This window comes from Salvelinus alpinus, chromosome 20 (genome assembly GCF_045679555.1).
Source record: "Salvelinus alpinus chromosome 20, SLU_Salpinus.1, whole genome shotgun sequence".
NCBI classification, from domain to species: domain Eukaryota; kingdom Metazoa; phylum Chordata; class Actinopteri; order Salmoniformes; family Salmonidae; genus Salvelinus; species Salvelinus alpinus.
Genome location: NC_092105.1, coordinates 31,013,975 through 31,038,215, shown reverse-complemented (window position 1 = coordinate 31,038,215; position 24,241 = coordinate 31,013,975). Strand labels below are relative to the sequence as shown.

At 41.3% G+C, this 24,241-nt stretch overlaps 1 protein-coding gene across 1 annotated transcript in view; it reads left to right on the top strand.

Moving 5' to 3' along the window:
- The window catches only part of LOC139546650 (low-density lipoprotein receptor-related protein 1B-like), a 462,326-nt gene that overhangs the window by 364,093 nt on the left and 73,992 nt on the right, over nt 1-24,241 (top strand). The window contains exons 45-57 of the mRNA XM_071355272.1: nt 5,123-5,248; nt 6,157-6,285; nt 8,132-8,251; nt 9,602-9,715; nt 10,002-10,151; nt 10,475-10,597; nt 13,152-13,271; nt 13,994-14,122; nt 18,302-18,424; nt 18,655-18,795; nt 19,112-19,299; nt 20,783-20,966; nt 21,231-21,316. Of these exons, the coding sequence (XP_071211373.1) occupies nt 5,123-5,248; nt 6,157-6,285; nt 8,132-8,251; nt 9,602-9,715; nt 10,002-10,151; nt 10,475-10,597; nt 13,152-13,271; nt 13,994-14,122; nt 18,302-18,424; nt 18,655-18,795; nt 19,112-19,299; nt 20,783-20,966; nt 21,231-21,316 (1,733 nt within the window). The remainder of the gene's footprint in view (nt 1-5,122; nt 5,249-6,156; nt 6,286-8,131; nt 8,252-9,601; nt 9,716-10,001; nt 10,152-10,474; nt 10,598-13,151; nt 13,272-13,993; nt 14,123-18,301; nt 18,425-18,654; nt 18,796-19,111; nt 19,300-20,782; nt 20,967-21,230; nt 21,317-24,241) is intronic.

The following is a 24,241-nucleotide window of genomic DNA, read 5'->3' as shown; positions in this document are numbered from 1 at the left end:
ATTTTGTTACATTACAGCCTATTTTTTTTCCTCATCAATCTACACACAATATCCCATAATGGCAAAGCAAAAACAGGTTTTTAGAAATTGTAGGTAATTTATAAAAAATATAAAACTGAAATATCACATTTAGATTATTATTCAGACCCTTTATTCAGTTCTTGGTTGAAGCACCTTTGGCATCGAGTCTTCATGGGTATGACGCTACAAGCTTGGCATACCTGTATTTGGGGTGTTTCTCCCATTCTTCTCTGCATATCCTCTCTATCTCTGTCAGTTGGATGGGGAGTGTTGCTGCACAGCTATTTTCAGGTCTCTCCAGATATGTTAGACTGGGTTCAAGTCCGGGCTCTGGCTTGGCCACTCAAGAACCTTCAGAAACTTGTCCCGAAGCCACTCCTGTTTGGTCTTGGCTGTGTGCTTAGGGTTGTTGTCCTGTTGGAAGGTGAACCTTTGCCCCAGTCCCACTGAGGTCCTGAGTTCTCTGGAGCAGGTTTTCATCAAGGTTCTCTCGTTCATCTTTGCCTCGATCCTGACTAGTCTCCCAGTCCCTGCCGCTGAAAAACATCCCCACAGCATGATGCTGCCACCACCATTATTCAACGTAGTGATGGTGTGAGGAAGTGGAGGCTCCTCAGAGGAGGAGGACCATCCTCAGTGAGTTTCACAATTTTTTAAATTTTAAAACATTTAAAAGTGATCCTTTTTAGATAAAACTATACTAAATATAATCACGTCACCAAATCATTTATTAAAACACACTATTTTGCAAAGAAGGTCTACAGTATCCTCAACAGCATCCTCAACAGCTAGCTTCCGTCCTCTGAGTACATTGACTTCAATATAAAACCTAGGAGGCTCGTGGTTCTCACCCCCTTCCATAGACTTTTATTTATAAAAAAAATAAATGGGGGGGGTTACCCCTTTTTCTCCCTAATTTACTGGTATCCAATTGATAGTTACAGTCCTGTCCCATCTCTGAAACTTCCGTACGGACTCAGGAGATGCGAAGGTCGAGAGTCATGTGTCCTCCGAAACACAACCCAGCCAAGCCGCACTGCTTTTTGACACAACACCCGCTTAACCCGGAAGCCAGCCGTACCAATGTGTCGGAGGAAGCACCGTACACTTAGCGACCGTGTCAGTGTGCATTGCGCCCGGCCCGCCACTGGAGTCGCTAGTGGGCGATAGGACGGGAACATCCCTGCCAGCCAAACCCTGCCCTAACCCGGACGACGCTGGGCCAATAGTGCACCGCCCCATGAGTCTCCCAGTCGTGGATGGCTGCAACAGAGAACTGGACTCGAACCAGGTAGACCACTGCGCCACTCGGGAGGCCCTTTTTATAGACTTGCACAGTAATTATGAAAGGTTGGAGGATGTCCTCCGGAAGTTCTCCAACCTATCAGAGCTCTTGCAGCATGAACTGACATGTTGTCCACCCAATCAAAGGATCAGAGAATGGATCTAGTACTGAAAGAATAAGCTACAGCTAGCTAGCACTGCAGTGCATAACGTGGTGAGTAGTTGACTCAAAGAGAGAGAAAGAAAAAAGTTTAACAGTTTTGAGCAAATTAATTTCTTCCTAAATGAAGGAGAAGCAAGAGAGAAAGAGAGAGATTTCATCTTTTTTTTTTCAGTTTCACTTACTTAGCTAGCAAATGCAGCTAGCTAGTTTAGCCTACTGAAACACCCTGCTCAAACAGAGGGATGCTATGTTAGCTAGCTGGCTATGGCTATCCAACACTGGAACTCTTCCATGTCAAGGTAAGCTTTTGGTTTTACTAATTTATTGCCAACGGGGCCCACCGGTGTAAATACTTACACTGTAACGTTACTGCATGATAGTAGCAGTAACGTTAATAACGTAATAACGTAACGTTAACCCGTTAATACTCTTAGCTATGCTGACTATGACGTAACTTTAGCTAATATGGTGACAACGATGTAGGCTGTGTGTAGCGGTTTGGCTTGGAAAGGTTTTTTCGCCTGGTCACATACAGCTGATGTGTTGTGCATTGAAGTCCACAAGCAAGGGAAGAGGTGAAAGGAGGATAGCGCATAATGTAAATGCGAGAAGGAATACAACGTGGCTGCTATGAAACTGTGAACTGTGTTTACAGGTCTATTCATTCCATTGATTTTGTTGAAAAACTTTTCTTAAACAGAAGCAAATGGAAGAAAACGGGGATAGACATACCTCAATTTGTACTATATAAACTCTTGTTTGCAACTAATGATTAAACCCACTATCAGCTAAATGCAGGCAAGAGTGTGCAAGGCGGTATTGAATGTCTCTGTCTGTCCATGTGTCACTGTCTGTCACATCAAATTTGTCTCTCGACCTGTGTGCACCTACGTTGTAAACTTTCATTCATTGGCTAGGTTGTAGCAACCTCATGATGGGTATATGGAAAATTTGAGTATTACGTAGTAGCCTAAACCTATCGCTGTTACATTTATCTGGGTGAATGGAATATGAATGACAGTCATCCAATATGCTGTAAAAGAAATAAGGCCATCCTCTTGAAAAATAATCGTCCTCCCTCATCTGAAACGGCACTGACCGCCACTGGTGCGAGGTTTCCTCCAGACGTTCCTCCAGAGTTCAATCTTGGTTTTGTCAGACCAGAGAATCTTGTTTCTCATAGTCTGAGAGTCATTAGGTGGCTTTTGGCAAACTCCAAGAGGGCTGTCATGTGCCTTTTACTGAGGAGTGGCTTCCGTCTGGCCACTCTACCATAAAGGCCTGATTGGTGTAGTGCTGCAGAGATGGTTGTCCTTCTGGAAGGTTCTCCCATCTCTACAGAGGAACTCTGGAGTTCTGTCAGAGTGACCATCAGGTTCTTGGTCACCTACCTGACCAAGGCCCTTCTCCCCTGATTGCTCAGTTTGGCTGAGCGACCAGCTCTAGGAAGAGTCTTGGTGGTTCCAAACTTCTTCCATTTAAGAATGATGGAGACAACTGTGTTCTTGGGGACCTTCAATGCTGCAGAAATGTTTTCGCAAAAACCAAAAGCCATGAGGTCGAAGGAATTGTCCAGAGAGGACCGAGACAGTATTGTGTCCTCTCTGGACAATTCCTTCGACCTCATGGCTTGGTTTTTGCTTTGACATGCACTGTCAACTGACCTTATATAGACAGGTGTGTGCATTTCCAAATCATGTCCAATCAATTGAACTTACCACAGGTGAACTCCAATCAATTTGTAGAAACATCTCAAGGATGATCAATGGAAACAGGGTGAACCGGAGCTCAATTTCGAGTCTCATAGTAAAGGGGCCGAATACTTATGTAAATACGTTTTTTCATTTTTATATACATTAGCTAAAATTTCTAAAAACCTGTTTTCGCTTTGCCATTATAGGGTATTGTGTGTAGATTGCTGAGGATTTTTTTTATTGAATCCATTTTAGAATAAGGCTGTAATGTAATAAAATGTGGAAAAAGTCATGGGGTCTGAATACTTTCCGAAGTTACTGTAATTGCTGAATAATAGGACATGTGGGAGATAAGAATATATCTATTAGCGTGAACAATGTTTGTTGGTGGTTTTTAGCTGTCATTGATAGATATGTGGACTAGATAGATTTGCTTCCATTTGTTTGTTTAATTTAGTTTGGGGGTCTTCTCTTTGCTATAGTTCTCCACTTAAACAAGTCACAGCAGTGTATTTATCTACCAGGGCTCCTTATAAATTAGGATGGTCTTATTTAGCTGGGAAGAAACTAAACCTGGCAACTTAATGAATAAAAAAGTATCCTTGAGATGAAGAGGAGGGCTCTGAAGTGTTGCATATGTAAGAACTAGGACATTGGGAAAAGGACTTAAGGGCGTCCCAACGGCTTGACTCCCTCTGTGAGGATGCTTCTAATTTTTTTCATCATCACAAATGATCGCAGACATCACCCTCTGACCTCTCCGTCTTGCCAAAAGGATGAGTAACACCTTGCAACGTTAAAGGAAAGAATACTGCTCTTTATTTCAAATGCCACTAAGCAGATACTTTTTTCCAGTGACTTACAGTACAGTTAGTGCATACATTTGTTGTACATGTATGGGATCTCTACGTGGATTGTACCTACAAGATTGCTACTGTCACGCTCTCACATGTACCAACTGACCCCTGTTGTTCTCACCAATAGTTTTCACTTCTTGGTTGTGAAATGTGAATAAAATGTTAGAATCTCAATCGCATACTCCTCGCATCCTCTCTCCTTGCCTCTTTCTCAAAAACCATTGGAGGGGAGGGACCCCTGGCTTTCTCATCCAATGGTTTTGAGAAGGAGGCGAGGAGAGAGGACGCAAGGTGTATGCAAGTGAGATTCTTCCAATGTCTCCTTATCTTCATTAGTCTTTCTGTCTTTCTGTCTGTCTTTCTTGTCCCTCTGTAATCAGATGACTCCAACCTGAACCTGGGGGCTCTAGGAGCTCTTCCAGGGGCTTGCTGAGTCAACACACACACATACACACACACACACACACACACACACACACACACACACACACACACACACACACACACACACACACACACACACACACACACACACACACACACACACACACACACACACACACACACACACACACACACACACACACACACACACACACACACATCCCTTACACAGACACTGATGCGTGAATGGGTTTGAGGGAAGGGAAGGAAAGCTATGGTTCATTCGTCATGTATCTCTCCGGTGAGCGCTTGTGATGCTGGCACTTTATCGTTTCCCTTCTCTCTGCATCCCTTGCTCTTTTTTTATCAGGGAGGATGAGACCATACCTGCTTGTTCCTGTCACACTGACTGAGCTAATGCGTCTTTTATGGTGGGCTGGTGGGAGCTGGGGGTTGTGACCGTTGGCGTTGAAATAAACTCTATGCTATTTGAGATTTAGCCCTTAATAATCTGGTGACGTTTAGTTTATTTGTCTCTCAGCATTATTAAAGGTTCCTATAAACAGTTGATATTCAACATTCGGAATGGCTTTGACGTTACAATATACTGTAATAATTGCAACCTCACTTTGTCTTTTTGCCTTCTGTTATGTCTATAGCATCTGTTGTTGGTCTCTTGTTATGTCTATAATATCTCTGGTTGGCTGTGTGTTTTGCAGGTGAGCTGTCCCCATGTAGAGTCAATAACGGTGGCTGTGGTGACCTGTGTTTGTTGACCCCAGATGGAAGAGTCAACTGTAGTTGTCGGGGAGCACGTGTCTTATTAGATGACAACAAATGCATTTGTAAGCCATGACATTTTGCCTTTTTAAACAGTCATACATTCAATAACCTTGCAATTCTCACAACAAATATAATGTAGTTGATTGCTCTAGATTTTCAACTTAACAATATATTTTTTTCTGAGAGAAATGTTCCCTCTTTAGTTATTGTCTATACACTTTTATTCACTGGCAAGGACAGGCTGTTTTAGGCAGTTGTACTACTTTAACAACTGATTAACTTACTTTAGGTGGAGAATATACACTGACTATATCAAACATTACGAACACCTTCCTAATATTGAGTTGCACCGCCCCACACCTTTGCCCTCAGAACAGCCTCAATTCGCTGGGGCATGTAGTCTACAAGATGTCGAAAGCGTTCCACAGGGATGCTGGCCCATGTTGACTCCAATGCTTCCCACAGTTGTGTCAAGTTGACTGGATCTCCTTTGGGTGGTGGACCATTCTGGATACACATGGGAAACTGCAGAGTTGTAGTTCTTGACAAAAACCGGTGGGCCTGGAACCTACTACCATACCCTGTTCAAAAGCACATAAATATTTTGTCTTTCCCATTCACCCTCTGAATGGCACACATACACAATCCATGTCTCAATTGTCCCCAAGCTTAGAAATCCTTCTTTAACCTATCTCCTCCCCTTCATCTACACTGATTGAAGTGGATTTAACAAGTGGCATCAATAAGGGATCATAGCTTTCACCTGGATTCACCTGGTCAGTCTGTCATGTTTTGTATACTCAGTGTACAGTGTATGTATTTTTGACATCAAGGTCATACTGGTACGTTTACAGCTAAGCTTAGTACAGCTTCTGCAAACTTTGAGACCACAGCTAAAGCCATTATGGTGAGAGAATAAATCAACATTTGACTTGACTAAGCTAATTAAACAAGTTATCTACTTTTACAGCAGAGAATTCCTCCTGCAACATCCACACAGAGTTTGAATGCGGAAACGGCGAGTGCATCAACTATCAGTTCACGTGTGATGGAGTAGCTCACTGCAAAGACAAGTCAGATGAGAAAATGCAATATTGTGGTAAGCAATTGATCTTACTATATATTGTCATATTGTCACTTCGTCTTAGGCCTAGCAAAACCTGTGCCAATATATCCTCCAAACACAGGCTTCTCGTGCATTATCACTTAACTACATGCTAACAAGATAGCCTGGTCAAATACTATGTGCTGTAACCATCCATATGGCATGACAACAATAGCAGGGTTGGCTACAACGCGACCTGATCACTGACACCGATGAGACAGCCTATAGGGAGGAGGTCAGAGACCTGGCAATGTGGTGCCAGGACAACAACCTCTCCCTCAAAGTGAGCAAGACAAAGGAGATGATCGTGGACTACAGGAAAAGGTGGGCTGAACAGGCCCCCATTAACATCGATGGGGCTGTAGTGGAGTGGGTCGAGAGTTTAAAGTTCCTCGGAGTCAACATCACTAAGGACCTATCATGGTCCAAACACACCAAGACAGTTGTGAAGAGGGCACGACAACACCTTTTTCTCCTCAGGAGACTGTAAAGATTTGGCAATAGTCCCCAGATCCTCAAAAAGTTATACAGCTGCACCATCGAGGGCATCCTGAATGGTTGCATCACCGCCTGGTATGGCAACTGCTCGGCGTCCGTCCATAAGGCGCTACAGAGGGTAGTGTGTACGGCCCAATGCATCACTGGGGCCAAGCTTCCTGCCATCCATGACCCAAGTCATAGACTCTTTTCTCTGCTACCACACGACAAGTGTTACCGGAGCGTCATGTCTCGGTCCAAAAAGTTCCTTAACAGCTTCTACCCCCAAGCTATAAGACTGCTGAACAATTAATCAAATGACCACCCGGACTATTTACATTGACCCCCCACCCCCTACTCGCTGTTTATTATCTATGAATAGTCATTTTACCCCTACCTACAGTATATGTACAAATGACCTCGACTAACCTGTACCACCACACATTGACTCCGTACCGGTACCCCCTGCATATAGCCTCGTTATTGTTATGTAATTTTAGTGTGTTTTTATTAAAAATTTTTACTTTAGTTTATTTAGTAAATGTTTTCTTAACTCTATTTCTTGAACTGCATTGTTGGTTAAGGGCTTGTAAGTAAGCATTTCACGGTAAGGTCTACACCTGTTGTATTCGGTGCATGTGACAAATAAAATTAGATTTATGGTTGTCGTTATGATTTATGGTTGTTGTTATGACAACCATACACTCTTAGAAAAAATTGGTATTTTGATAAATTTATTCATACAATTTCATCCTTCCACAAGATATAGTCCCAACACAAATGTAGGGTTGCTACCCAAGCTGGCTGGTCATTCCTTCCATCGGTTCGGTTGCCGGTGACGTGACCCAGTCATTGAGTCTTTCTGTTCTGTATCTATGGACGTGACCCAGTCGTTCATTCTAAATGTTCTATTGCTATACTGGCTGACCGTTCTTATCCCTTGCTTGCTTGCTAGCCAACTACAGCTAGAAAAAAGGGTTCCAAAAGGGTTCTTCGTCTGTCCCCATAGGCAAAAATGTTTTGGTTCCAGGGAGAACTCTTTTGGGTGCATTTTGAACCCGCTGTGGAAAGGTTCCTACATGGAACCCAAAAGGGTTCTGCCTGGAAACAAAATGATTCTACCTGGAACCAAAAAGGGTTCTTTAAACGGTTATCCTATGGGGACAGCAGAAGAACCATTATAGGTTCTAGATAGACCCTCTTTTTTTCTAAGAGTGTAGAAGAATTGGCTAGAGCACATACAGTGTGGGACTATGCCAGTTGTAGTCTAGAGGACGTCATGTGAAGAAAGTGACAGTAGCCTAAGGACTACCATTAGCATTTCCTTTCAAAGTGAACATATTTTGTTTTGTCATTTCGCCAGACAACAGGATTTGTAGGAGAGGCTTCAGGGCATGCTACAACCAGCGCTGTGTGGCCAACAGTCGTTTTTGCGATGGGGTCGATGACTGTGGGGATAACTCAGACGAGGCCTTCTGTAACAGTGAGTATGGATAGACTGCTTAATCTCCCAGTCAATCCTGATACCTCAGAAGGCAGGTAACTCCCTGCTTACACTCTCTCTGTGGGTGCGTGTGTGTGTGTGTGTGTGTGTGCGTGTGTGTGTGTGTGCGTGTGTGTGTGCGTGTGCGTGTGTGGGTGCGTGTGTGTGTGTGTGTGTGTGTGTGTGTGTGTGTGTGTGTGTGTGTGTGTGTGTGTGTGTGTGTGTGTGCGTGTGTGTGTGTGTGTGTGTGTGTGCAGCATTGCAGGCTCCACACTGGGCTAAGCCCATCTCTTTAATGAGCCCCAACATCACATACCAAGGATACCACATACCACATACATACCACTCCTCAGAGACAGAAGGGGAGGATGTTAGGCACAAAATGTTCCGAAAATTATCATTAAAGTGGCTCACTCTTCGTGTTGTCATTTTCGTCATGCAAAGATGGCCCCTAATCTCCAATATTTGTTATTGCTATTCAAATCAAGTGGTATTCAAAATCTTTGCTATTATGTTCGCTATTTTTTCAATTTTGTTTCTGGGGCTGTGATTCAGCAGTTGGCCCAGAGGAAAACAAACCTAGCACTGTTTAGCAGGAACTTAATGTTTTTTAAACCTGAAACAAGACAATTAAGAGAGGCTGTGAGGCAGCAGTTCTCTAAAGATGGATGAAGCTTTCCAGGGCTGTACAATCAGGCACATCTAGCTGTAACGTGTCTCAACGCAAGCAGTCGGTTCAGTTATTAATGGTAAATAATCAACAATACCCCTGTTAAAACATGTAATTATATGCATCTAAATGAAAAGACCAAAGTAAATTGAGCAAGAAAACTCCTTCCCTTCACTAGATCTATCAAAGATAATGTCTTAGTATCTAATGTGCAGTGGTTTATTTGTAGGGCTCATAATAACAGACCATAACTTGCTGTCCCATAAACTAAATGATCATAAATAAATCCAGAAATTTTCATGTTTTAATATGACTCAATGTTATTTTTTTTTGTTGCTTTGAACTAATTCACTCACTCACACACACACACACACACACACACACACACACACACACACACACACACACACACACACACACACACACACACACACACACACACACACACACACACACACACACACACACACACACACACACACACACACACACACACACACACACACACACATATATATACTCCTGACATCCTCCCTATCCTAGATATTCTCCCTGAACCTGATGCTAAACACTACTGAGTCATCTACCTGGTTCACACTATTAAGTGCTCTCTACCTCCCTGATGATTTAGCATCGGGCCTTTTTGAAGTGTTAATTTCCCTTTCCCACTCTCCTCTCAGATGTCACGTGCGTGTCGTCTGAATCATCCTGCCAAGATGGGAGCTGTATCACCGGCTCAGCCTGGTGTAACCAGGTCATTGACTGTGCTGATGCCTCAGATGAAAAGAACTGCAGTAAGTTAAGCCTTGTCAAAGTGTGGTGTGTGATGATCCAAAAAAGTGTTAGTTTGCAAACATGGTAGCCTGCTATCACCATTGATGGATCACTTGGGTTCAGTCATCCAGCATTATCCAGATTATATTTACAGTCTTATTACACAGGTAAAATAGCAACTTAATGTACACTGTTAACTTGACTTTTACCTGTTTATACCTTATCCATCCAAATCCAGGAGAAGTGTTAGCGACTGTTTGCGGATTTGTAGTAGCTAATGTTTAGCTAGCTAATGTTTTTGTGTAGACCACACAGACTGCTCTGACTTCTACAAACTGGGGGTAAAAGAGAGAGTCTTCATTAGCTGTAACTCCACCTCACTGTGTATCCACCCCTCCTGGATCTGTGATGGAGCCAACGACTGTGGAGATTACGCAGATGAGACCAACTGCCAGGGTGAGTCTCTCCTCCTCTCTCGTCACGTCACGTCTCCTCTCATCACCTCTCTCATCTCGTGTCCTCTCCTCTCTTCTCATCTCTCCTCCTCTCTCCGTGCTCTATGCTTAGGGAAGAAAGATTGAGGAAGTCAGCTTCAATTAGAGAAGAGTTAGAGAAAATCATAAAACATAAATATGATTTCCTGAAGTGATTAGGCGAGACAGAATTAGGGATTCGCAGAGAGCTTAGGGAAAAGATAATGACCTGAATCATTACTGAATCACCACTGAATCACCTCTAACACCCAGATGGCTATTCCCTTCCATTGTTGTCTGCCCTAGTTTCCCATGGGCAGAAATGTGAAGAGGGCCACTTCGCCTGCCCAAGCGGTAACTGTATCTCCAGTGTGTGGCTGTGTGATGGACAGAAGGACTGTGAGGACGGGGCAGATGAATTTCAGTGTGGTAAGGCTTTGCTATGTTGATGGTCCGTTACATTACAAAGAGACGGTTTCTAAGACAGCTTGTCTGAATGACTTAAAGACATCTATAGGAAGCCACAAATCCAGTGTATTAATATGGACAGAAAGACTGATGACTTGGCCGATGAAGTTTAGTGCAGTAAGGGCTTGCTATGTTTATAAGACCATGTGGGTAGCAACATTACATTCCACTACAAAGAGACCATTTATTATTGGGCTTGTCTGAATGACTTCTAGACAACCACAGGAAGCCACAAATCCAGTGTTAGTCATGACAAATCAGTAATGATTAGAGTTAATTGTACAGTACGTCACAGAGTCATGTCTCTTCTACACATTCCATTGTGTATCCTCATTGTGTGTTTAATTGCATTTCCAAGCTGTCTGCTAACCTACTGGGTGTTGTAGAGAGAGTTTCTCTCCAGCCTCGATATTCAAATATAGCCACTTAAAAAGGACACAGTGTGTTTTTCTTTCCTGGCTTTGAATTAGCATATTCTACCTTTGTGTGTAACTATTAATTCATTAGCCATCAGTCATTATGAGTTGTTATCAGAGATGGAAACATGTGGGTTCACTGAAAAGTGACTGATATCTGAAAGGATCACATGGAATGTTCCTTTCACATGGAACCCTTTTACCCACTCTCACCAGGGAAGACAAGAACACTTCTAACCCACCTCTATGGTCCTCTTTAATGTATGCATAACTTACCATGACAAAGTAAAGGACTTTCCAATTAGATAGCTAGAGCATAACTGAGTCATGGTCTGGGTAAATATGCTATCAAACCAATATGCTATCATGTACACCATACATGTCATTGCTTCTGTCATCAAAGTGAAGAAAAATAATCTTCCAAGAGCGTTTGAGTGCCACTGAGGTGTTAATACGTATGCTCAACTCACCTCTGTCAGAGTTGGGCTTCAGATGAATAAATGCACTGAACTACTGAGGAATTCATTCATTTTGATAAAATGGCCCACATAAATAACACTGTCATATGTGTTAACTGTCTTGAAGAATAAGATCATGCTTGTTTGTTGAAGTGAAATACATTACAGTAAATTGTCTAAATCAAGGGGAAAATGCAGATTGGTAATCGTATTTAATGAATTACATGTTAACTGGGTGACTCATAGGATACCATTTCATGTAACATGATTCTGTGTACCATCAATGGAGTGAAGAACATGTTCCAATTCATTTAGCTAAGTGCTTCATTATTGTTTGAATTTATTTGAATTAGAAATCATGGTATCGAGAATCAAAAATGTACTGTAGCTCCTTTCAAAGCTGAGCAGAATGATGCTGCTGTCTGAATGGCATTCAGTCTGTTAGATGTTTAGAATTGGCATTCCCAGGACAAATAGAAGATATTCCAATTTCGCTAAGTTAATTACCATATAAAAAGCCAATGATATTGACAAATTATAGTAAAGGAAAATAGTTTGAAGAAAATGTCATTTTCTCTGGTAATCAAAAATCTCACAACTGATTAGATGAAATACTTGTCATTGTAAAACGTCTGATGAGCTTTCCCAGTACAGTGAAATACCATGGAAGCCTAAGATATGGAATATTAGCATTTCTTCTAAACTGAATGGACCTTTGCGAGACTGGGAGAGACAGAGGCACTGGATCTAGGCCCCCAAGGGAGGGTGGTTCTGTGAAGTTCAATGAATCCCGATATGAAGATATTTGTTCCTATCTGTATCTCCATCATCTGTGATTGTCCTGTTCAACAGTATAAGACTTATTTTTGATTTACAGCATGTAAATCAGTGTGACCTTGATAGGAAAAGCATATATGATCTATGAATAGACACCAGACTTTGGTTCATGACATGCATATTTAAATACTTATTTTCAAATAATGTGGCAAATCAGCAACCTATTTATTTCAAATACATTATTTAATATACCTTTAGGACCGAACAGACCTAGGTTCAAATGCACGGAGTATTGAAATAATTCAATTTGTCTGTGTATTTTAGTATTTTCAAATACACGCCAATACTTTCCAAGTGTATTTCCAAATACATCGCAATATTAAACTATGTGCATTTTCAAAGAATTTGTGTGCAATTTGTATGTTACGATTTTGTTCTGGATAAATGACTAAAATGTCATTATTTCAGTAGGGAGTACATTCTCGAATCATAGACCCTTTGGCAATATTTGTTATTCTTCACATTGTTGCATTATGCAAACCTCCAGCCATTTGATTTAGAAAATAAAAACGTAAATGTAAATGGGTTTTCTTCTTTTCATATTTGTAACCAGTCGGCTCTCCTTAAAACCCCTACAGATGTTTTATACTAAAAACTGAAGAAGAGAAAACACAACGTCTTCTAATTGGCTCCAAGGCCAGTAACCCTCTCTGAAAATAGAAAGGCTAAGGGGCAAATGAGAAAAGTGTGCTTTGATTGAAAAGAACTAGGCGACTTCTACTACAGTGTGTTGTTTTTGTCATTTTTTTCTTTCACTTACGTGTTTAGATTTATGGTGTTGGGAATGTGCTGTTTCTCCCCTAGACTCCTCTTGCCTGTGGAACCAGTTTGCCTGCTCTAAGAACAAGTGCATCGCCAAGCAGTGGCTGTGTGATGGAGAGAACGATTGTGAGGACGGACTGGATGAGAGTGTGCAGATCTGTGGTAAGTACCCACGGTCATGTGGCAATACTTTGGGTGAAGGCAACATGTATCTCAAACATGCAGTTTGAGACCAGTCTGACAACCTGATTGCAACATTGTAGAACATTGTTTTGAGACCAGTTATAGACCTTTGAGTTTTAGACTAGGCTCTTGAAATTATGCACAGAAATGAAATTAAAGAGATTAAAAATACTTTGACGACGTGGTGAGGGAAAATTGATTTTTCATCATTATAGCCAAGAGGCAGAGCAATTTCACAGCATAAATGAGATGTTACAATAATTAATTTCCCAATAAACAGAAATAATCATACAACAATAAATAGAAAATGTTTGCTGGAAACAGTGGTATAATTGGATTGTAATAGAAATGTCAAGGCAATATTAATGAAATAGCCCTAAACCTTTCCCTACACTATTGCAATCGAAAGCAAGAAAGTGCATTTTAACCAGACAAGCATTATTGAGCAAATGTACTTCAGTTTATTTTCACAGAATGAGGATTTTCATTAATTGCTTTGTATTGTCTCTGAGGCCACATAAAACGTAACAGATCTTGTACGATATAGGCCTATGCTTGAATGTAAGTGGCAAGAAGGGAATGGATATTATAATATATCCATTCTATGTTGTAACTCATAGTGGTCTTAGGATGTAGTTCAGCTTAGTACATTATGCAGTTTGCTTGACCTTTCCCCTCTTTCCCCCTATTTGTCCCCTCAGGTTTGGTAACGTGTGCTCCAGGGTTATTCAGCTGCCCTGGGTCCTACGCCTGTGTCCCCAAACACTGGCTCTGTGACGGGGAGAGAGACTGTCCTGATGGCAGCGACGAACTGGCTGCAGCTGGATGTGGTACGTTTGCAATGGCCCTCCATATTAATGTTAGATAGTAAAGATAGTGTTGTCTGTGGCTCTATCTGTTAGATGACAACAAAAGATCACTCCATGTCAATGTTGATTGGGTAACACTTGACATTGTTTTCCCTGTTACTATGTACTATAGCTACACAGTAATAACTATAGTAAAAACATAGTAGTTAAATAGGTAATTGTGTGTAATTACATGTTAATAAGGTTGTAGCACAATCAGTTATTACACAATTGGAAAAAGGAATGTGTAATTACACATCCACTTGCTGAAGGTTATTCCACATGTTTAATTACTGATGTTATTACACATATACTTGTTCCACTATGTAAGTAATGTTTTGTAATAACACATTTCAAAGCCACCTGTGAATTACCATGTTAATAACTCAACCCAAAATCTGTCCTAGTTACATGTAACTACAAGGTGCCACTACCATCAAATCCACATGTAATACCAGGATTAATAAATAGGCTAGGACCTGGTAACACCATTCTGTATACATCTGGCCCTTCTTTGGACACTGTGCTAACAAACCTCCAAACGAGCTTCAACGCCATACAACACTCCTTCCATGGCCTCCAACTGCTTTTAAATGCTAGTAAAACTAAGTGCATGCTCTTCAACCGATTGCTGCCCGCACCCTCCCGCCCGACTAGCATCACTGCTCTGGACGGTTCTGACCTGGAATATGTGGACAACTACAAATACCTAGGTGTCTGGTTAGAATGTAAACTCTCCTTCCAGACTCACATTAAGCATCTCCAATCCAAAATTAAATCTAGAATTGGCTTCCTATTTCGCAACAAAGCCTCCTTTACTCATGCCGCCAAACATACCCTCGTAAACTGACTATCCTACCGATCCTTGACTTCGGCGATGTCATTTACAAAATAGCCCCCAACACTCAGCAAACTGGATGTAGTCTAACACAGTGCCATCCGTTTTATCACCAAAGCCCCATATACTACCCACCACTGCAACCTATATGCTCTCGTTGGCTGGCCCTCACTACATATCCGTCGCCAAACCCACTGGCTCCAGGTCATCTATAAGTCTTTGCTAGGTAATTCCCCGCCTTATCGCAGCTCACTGGTCACCATACCAACACCCACACGTAGCACACGTTCCAGCAGGTACAGTTGAAGTCGGAAGTTTACATACACTTAGGTTGGAGTCATTAAAACTAGTTTTTCAACCACTCCACACGTTTCTTGTTAACAAACTATAGTTTTGGCAAGTCGGTTAGGACATCTACTTTGTGCATGACAAAGTAATTTTTCCAACAATTGTTTACAGATTATTTCACTTATAATTCACTGTATCACAATTCCAGTGGGTCAGAAGTTTCCATACACTAAGTTGACTGTGCCTTTAAACAGCTTGGAAAATTCCAGAAAATGATGCCATGGCTTTAGAAGCTTCCGTTAGGCTAATTGACATCATTTTAGTCAATTGGAGGTGTATCTGTGGATGTATTTCAAGGCCTACCTTCAAACTCAGTGCCTCTTTGCTTGACATCATGGGAAAATCAAACAAAATCAGCCAAGACCTCAGAAATAAAATTGTAGACTTCCACAAGTCTGGTTCATCCTTGGGAGCAATTTCCAAATGCCTGAAGGTACCACGTTCATCTGTACAAACAATAGTACGCAAATATAAACACCATGAGACCATGCAGCCGTCATACCGCTCAGGAAGGAGATGCGTTCTGTCTCCTAGAGATGAACTTACTTTGGTGTGAAAAGTGCAAATCAATCCCAGAACAACAGCAAAGGACCTTGTGAAGATGCTGGAGGAAACAGGTACAAAAGTATCTATATCCACAGTAAAACGAGTCCTATATTGACATAATCTGAAAGGCCGCTCAGCAAGGAAGAAACCACTGCTCCAAAACCGCCATAAAAAAGCCAGACTACGGTTTGCAACTGCACATGGTGACAAAGATCGTACTTTTTGGAGAAATGTCCTCTGGTCTGATGAAACAAAAATAGAACTGCTTGGCCATAATGACCATCGTTATGTTTGGAGGATAAAAGGGGAGGCTTGCAAGCATACTTCCAAAGTTGTGGCAAAATGGCTTAAGGACAACAAAGTCAAGGTATTGGAGTGGCCATCGCAAAGCCCTGACCTCAATCCTATAGAAAATTTGTGGGCAGAACTGAAAAAGCGTGTGCGAGCAAGGAGGCCTACAAACCTGACTCAGTTACACCAGCTCTGTCAGGAGGAATTGGCCAAAATTCAGCCAACTTATTGTGGGAAGCTTGTGGAAGGCTACCCGAAATGTTTGACCCAAGTTAAACATTTTAATAGCAATGCTACCAAATACTAATTGAGTGTATGTAAATTTATGACCCACTGAGAATGTGATGAAAGAAATCAAATCTGAAATAAATCATTCTCTCTACTATTATTCTGACATTTCACATTCTTAAAAGAAATTGTTGATCCTACCTGACCTAAGACAGGGAAATTTTACATGGATTAGATGTCAGGAATTGTTAAAAACGGATGTATTTGGCTAAGGTGTATGTAAACTTCCGACTTCAACTTTATATTGCACTGGTCATCCCCAAAGCCAACACTTAATTTGGCCGCCTTTCCTTCCAGTTCTCTGCTGCCAATGACTGGAACGAATTGCAACATTCTCTGAAGCTGGAGTCTTATATCTCCCTCTCTAACTTTCTGCATCAGCTGTCAGAGCAGCTTACCAATCACTGTACCTGTACACAGCCAATCTGTAAATAGCACACCCAACTACCTCATCCCCATATTATTACTTACCCATTTGCTCTTTTTTGCAACCCAGTATCTCTACTTGCACATCATCATCTGCACATATATCACTCCAGTATTAATGCTAAATTGTAATTATTTTCCCCTCTGTGGCCTAGTTATTGCCCACCTCCCTAATCTTCTACATTTGCACACACTGTACATAGATCTTTCTATTTTTATTTTCTTTTGTGTTATTGACAGTACGTTTGTTTATGTGTAACTCTGTGTTGTTGTTTTTGTCGCACTGCTATGCTTTATCGTGACCAGGTCGCAGTTGTAAATGAGAACTTGTTCTCAACTGGCCTAAAGGTGAAATAAAATACAATAAAAAAACAACAACAATTGTAACAAGGCACACCCTGTCATTAACTGCTGGTCATTTTCAATGAGTTTATTTCTATTGTACATTTCTATTGTACATACTAAACCGAAAGTAAAAGATGCAAAAATGAAAGTTAAGACCGGGAAGCATAGAAATAGCGCACATATTTTAGACTTGCTTTCAATGAGAATGACAAATATGTAACTCACATTTCTATGTGAATTTGGTCTCGTTGCCCAAAAAGTTACATATTGCAGCTTTAATCTAAAGTGAAGTGACATTTTTTTAAATTACTTTGTAGTTACAATGTAACATCCTTTGCAAACAATAGGCTAACCAGGAGAAAATAAGGAGACAGGAGAACATTTTTCAGTTGGACTTATCTTTAATGGATTTGACAAACCATTCAAATTCAATTCCCCATATCAGAATCAATGGAATAACTATTTCAGTTGGCTTTACCACTCTGTGTTAGTATGTTTTACTAACTAGGATTTCCACATTATTCACTAAAGTAGCTAGCTAGCCAAGCACTGGCACAATGTCAACAAGTTTTCCAACTCGGTCAATAAACGTTACTAAATCGCCATAAAACTCATGAAACATTTAGTTTACAATGTTATTTCATCATTTTTTGACACTTACATTGCATCTTTGCACGTTACAAACATATTAAAACATAACAAATTAAGAGACAGAAATGGCATGTGGCTTCCATTTTGGCTGCAGAGGAGAGTGTGAGAGGTCAGTGTGATGTCACTACCTGGCGTTCTGACGTCTTGTTTTCCTTCTTTTTAATGTGCAAACATACAATATCAGTCACTAAATAGTGAACAAAAAAGGTTAATAAAATGTTTAATGAGTTTTTTGGGGGGGGGATTTTGGAGAAGTTAGAGTTCACCAGGAATAAAAATGAAAGTGATAAGAAAATACCTCCTCCACCTCCACCCCACTTCCTCCATGCTGACTCCATATTGTTGAGCATATGCATTGTGATGCCACATCTCTAGAGTGATGTTGACTCATAATGTAACCCTTCAACATTGTTTCTCACCCCCCCTAGCACCCAACAACACATGTGATGACAACTCCTTCCGTTGCCACAACAAAGCCTGCGTCCCCCTGCGTTTTGTCTGTGATCATGACGATGACTGTGGGGATGGATCTGACGAGTCACTTGAATGTGGCAAGTAGATTTGTTGCTTTGTCTTCATTACCACAGAGTAATAACTGAGTAATAACATTGTATTACATTATAACAGAGTTAAAACTCATTAAGACCTTACTGTAACAGAAAATTAGTTGGAAGTAGAATGCCTTTACAGTAATCTAACTTGGATCTGCGATGATGTGTTGGCCCGTGTGAGTGTCAGTTAGTGAGGCTGCAGCGCTCTCTTTGTATCTCTGGCTCTGCAGAGTACCGGTCCTGTGGACCTGAGGAGTTTCGCTGTGGGGACGGCCGCTGCCTGCTGAGTGCTCAGTGGGAGTGTGACGGCTACCCGGACTGTCCTGACGGATCTGACGAGCTGCCCCTGAACCTCAAATGCCTGGCTGCAGGTAATGTAGTCTACTGCTGTTAGTACTTTCTGGCTGTAGGTAGTATAGTCTACTGCTGTTTGCTTTGATACAAGTACTGTCTGCTGCTGTTTGGTTCTCTCTACAGTACGAATCTATCCATTACTGTCAGCAGTCTAACTAATAGAGGATAGAAACCAAAGATATGAAGACTGTACGAGTAAAACTTTCCAAATAGCATTCATCTGTTGATCTTGGAATCTTGAATAAAGTTAATCTGATTTACCAAAATGCAGTATAAAAAATGACTATCGGAAATACTTTTTGCTTCACCATTGAGTTATAAATTACCTTCCAGGGAGTCTGTGCAACGGTTCATTCTTCATGTGTTCCAATGGACGCTGCATCACTGAAGGGAGTCTGTGTGACAAGAAAGACGACTGTGGAGACAGGTCCGATGAGAAGAACTGCAACGTGAACGAGTGTCTGAATCGCAGAGTCAGTGGCTGTACACAGGACTGTCAGGAACTTCCTGTTGGATACAAGGTAGGAATCACCACACTCGGGCCTTGATACGTAACTTGGACAACTACACATGGACCAGTATACTCAAGGTTAGTTTTCCTTTCATCATGTTTTATAAGTTCTTGTTATCCAATCCTTAGTTCTGTCAGAGACAGATTGATAGGTGAACAGTTGTAACATGCTGGAGCGTTTGCAGGTATTACCAATAATAATTAACATTTTACATTTACATTCTTTTTTGCATTTAATAATGTAGCCAAAACAATAGACACGTTTTAAATAAGTACAGAACCTGAGTTTAATCAAGGAAACTGTATTGTTTCTGAAATATTTTGTATGCAGAAGCCTATAACACAGCACTGGTAAAGTGCCAACATTATTATCTCCTTATTTTCATGATTAAAATGATTGATTATGTTGTGCCTGAGGCTATATTAGGCTTACCCACACAAGTTAAAAACACACACACACAGTCAAGCAAGCAAGCACAGTCAATCCATCACAGGTTATACACACAGTACAGTAGGATCCTATCATCATATTGTATACACACCTATGCTATGGATACAAGTGATGAAATATGAGTAAATGGTTTTGGGAAGGCTTCCGTGCCAGCTGTCCAGGAGCGTGTTTGTTTGCTGGTCAAAGAGAAAGGCTGTGTCTCAAATGACACCCTATTCCCTAGTGTACTACTTTTTTACCAAAGTCCTATGTGCCCTAGATAGGGAATATGGTGCCATTTGAGCCACAGCCAGAGAGAAGGACAGTTCTGCTGAGTGTTCTGAGGGGTGACTGTGCTATTCTGCTGTCTGGCCTGGATCCAGGGCACGGTCGTCGCTCCAGGGTGACCCCACAGCCATCAGAGATGTCAGAATAACACACTCTGACCCTCACTCTGGGTTCTCCCCTTGCCCCCTCTTTGCCCCCCTCTTGCCCCCTCCTTGCCCCCTGCTCTCTGCATTACAAAGTGACCAACAAGGATAGAGTAAAAAAGTATTCCCTGACCTGGCTGACTAGAGACTGAAGCATAACAGAGCTGGATGACCAGAGAGCACATCAACAGAGACCCCTAGCTCATCCATCTGGCCTGAACAGATATATCAGCAGAAAGGCCTGGAAGGTTAGAACTGTAGATCAGAGAGGAATTTAAGCAGTGGCCAGTAACAGCTGATACAGTAATTTTGGGCTGGATTTGCTGAATGGCAGCAGTTCTATTTTATTTTGTATTGTTGTATTGCCATGACATGTACAGTATGTCATCATACTGATGCCAGTGTTTTTTATTGGTCTTGTGTTATTTTCTAAGTAGATGTACTGGCAAATTGAGAAGTTAGATTTAAGTGAGTGTTACAATTTAAAATTGTAGCTGAATGTCCCTCTGTCTCTGCAAAGCATTTACTGTATCAACCAGCTGCTGCAATATCTTGAGTAAATAGACTACAATTTGTTCAATTTGTCTAGACTAAAATATGCTCCATTACTTCTCTGTTTGTGTGATGATCAGTGCAAGTGTTGGCCTGGATTCCGGCTGAAGGATGACGGGAAAACGTGTGTGGACGTTGATGAATGTTCCTCCAGCCTGCCCTGCAGCCAGCGTTGCATCAACACCTATGGATCCTTCAAGTGTCTGTGTGTGGACGGCTACGAAGCCCTGGAGCGCAGCCCCAACACCTGCAAGGCTCTCTCAGGTAAGGATATTCACGTCTTGGTAATTAGCTTGTAGTGTATTAACCTGCTGTCCGTCAGAATGGTTCTCTAGTGATGTACAGTATTTCACAAGAGATGTTCTAAAGGATGTTTACCTATTTTCAGAAATGTCAAGCTTAGTACTGTAGAATACCGGTACTGTACTGCAGTTTGATGGAATGGTTCCAGTGACACATTGGATTCCAGTGTTTTTTGTTTTTGTTTACCTTATTCTAAAGGACATTTGTTTGTTCTCATCCTTTCAGTGGAGGAACCTTTTCTCATACTGGCAGATCATCATGAAATCAGGAAACTAAGTGTGGATGGATCAAACTACACCATTTTGAAACAGGTAAGAGGAAACCATATATCTACAAGATAATATAGAAAACATATATCTACACAAGTGAAAGTATTTGTTTTAAACTGATGCCAAAATATGCATACGAATCTTAGTCTGTCTGTCACTTTGTTTTGGAAAGATAAGACCGTCTCAGGGTAAAATGACAGAAACCAGAAGATCAAGTGCACACAATTAGATCTGTAACCGTATCTGGTTTGCATATATTTATCCCTGTCAGTAAAATTTACCTTGCTACTACCCTGCCATGTTGCATTTAGTTAAGATTTTACATTTGAGTCATTTAGCAGATGCTCTTATCCAGAGCAACTTACAATTAGTGCATTCATAGTTGTCCTTGTCTTGTGTTTCACATGTCTCTGATTCATCTGCTGACTTTGACTGTTAATGAGAGAGAGGGGGAGAGAGGGGGGGAGAGAGAGAGAGATTAAAACCGGATCATGAAATGGAACCGTGAAACCTTAATGGTGCAACAATTAAGATCTGTATAGTGACACATCTGTTATAACAAGTGGCCCACAATACTGGCCCGTTGAAAACACCCTCATTTAGCCCTATTAATACTCTCTGCCTGCAAAGTGAGTCATTATGTAAATCAGTTAAATGTAGTCTATTTAGTGTCTTCTTTGTACTAAGTACTGACACTTTTTTGTATATCATTGCCTAGCAGGTAGCCTAGCGGTTAAGAGAGTTGGGCCAGTAACTGAAAGGTCACTGGTTCAAATCCCAGTGACCTTTCACTTGGATTTGAAGATGAATCATCTGCTGATGTGCCCTTGAGTGATTAGCATTTAACTCTAACTGCTCTGGATGAAAGAATCTGCTAATTTACTCAAATGGAAACTGATAAATGTATGGTATATTGCATTTAATGTCTTTGTACAAAATACTGACACCTTTTCATGGATCACTGCCTAAGCTAATTGAATCATGTACGGTATCTTGTTTGTATTTTAATTTCAAAGTGATCCAGGTTACTTAGATACAGGTATAGTTATTTGGAGAGATAATGGACTTTCTTACAGCAAAATGTTCACTATGATCACAGTACTTCTCATTCCTATTTCATAGTAAATATTTTAGCAGAGATATATGTGGTCTAGGTTGCCTAGCCTGACCTTGTTATGAAGAGGAGATGATAGTTGAGATGTTGTGTCAGAAGAGCCACAGCTGCTTGCTTCTTACAGAGAGAGCTCTGTATTACAGTATATACCCTGTGTACCATCTACGTTTAGGCATTACATCATTTTGTCATTCTCCAGCTTGTCAACCTTCCAATTTCAATGTGATTCTTCACTCGCCCTCCCTGTGGGGGAGTCGACCTGCTCGTGTTGATTGACAGTGGGAAATAGTGTTAGTGAGGTCCCTACGGAGAATCTATTTCAATCACAGTTAGGCCTCATCACCACTGTCATGTTAGCCACTTGAATCCCAGGTTCATTTTATGAATCACACACTCTGAGAATAGAGTTTAACCTGGGGGAATTCTATAGGGGCCTATTGAGAATCATCTCTTCCTCCTGACTCTGTTGAGTGGCCTGGCTGGCCTCAGCAGCAATCATTCACTTTAATCACTATGTTAGCATTAATGGAAGCTGAAGTGGGGGGATCTGCATATGGCCATCTCTACTAAGTAGCGCTGCTGCATTACTGTCTGGCTGACACTCCACTGACCTCGTGTCAGTGTATCAAACCATTACATGTTCAATGTAAGCCATGCCACTAATGACTTTATGTAAATCTGAGATGATGATCCAATCAGCATGTTACAGTTATTAACCCTTTTCATCAGATGGAATGTATCTGGACTTAATCACACAACAAATGCAGTTGAGTCATCTTACCATATCCATAATTTTCATACAATTAGGTCTACAATATACTTTATTATGCCTGATGATAGGACTACATACAATAGGCCTACTTTGGACCTCTGTCTTTCTCCTCCTTTGTATTATTAAATGTAAGAGATTGAGTCCGCCCATATGCAGTCCTTTCCTCCAATGAGCTGCTCTGTCTGAGAGAGAGAGGAAAGAGAGTGCTCCCCTAGAGAGGTCCCTAAGGATACTGGCGCAGGCTGTCTTTGAGGGTGTTGATGATCTGATGAAGATGTCTGGTACAGCCTGTCAGATTCTCCGACACCTTATCCTGGCACCTGCCGTGCAGCCCAGCAGAGGAGGTGCAATTGTTAAGGGAGTGTTTCCTATCTGACTGACAGGGGGTCTTCTGAACATGACAGCAAGAGATGTACCTCACTCTTATGTCTTTGATAGGATAGGGCTTCTCTTGGTAGTGCTTCAGTTTTCACTGGGTTTAAGAAAATAGCTGAAGACAGTCACTGCATTTCGCAGGAGACTCATGCATGCTTTTATTACAAGCAGGCTTGACTACTGTAATGCTCTCCTGTCTGGTCTACCCAAGAAAGCCATTAGTCAACTGCAAAACATACAGAATGCTGCAGCACGGGTACTGACCAAGACCAGAAGGAGAGCACACATTACACAGGTTTTAAAGTATCTGCACTGGCTGCCTATGAGTTTAAGAATTCATGTTAAGATGATTTTATTGGTTTTTAAATCAATCCATGATTGTGCACCCCAATACATGTCAGACATGCTTTTAAGTTATGTAACCAGTAGGTCCCTCAGGTACTCTGGCACTGGTCTTTTAACTATCCCAAAGGCTTGGGCCAAGAGGCATGGCAGTCTTTAGATGTTATACCCCCAGCCTCTGGAATAGCCTGTCAGAGAACCTGAAGGGGGCCTTAACTGTGTACATATTTAAAAGAGATCTTAAAACACATTTTTAGCTTTGCTTTTCCTTAGCGTGCTTTTTAGTTGTTTACTTAGTTTCATTGTTTTGTTTTTTATCTTGTTTGTTTTGAAGTAAATATTTCAGCATTTATTTTCATTGCTC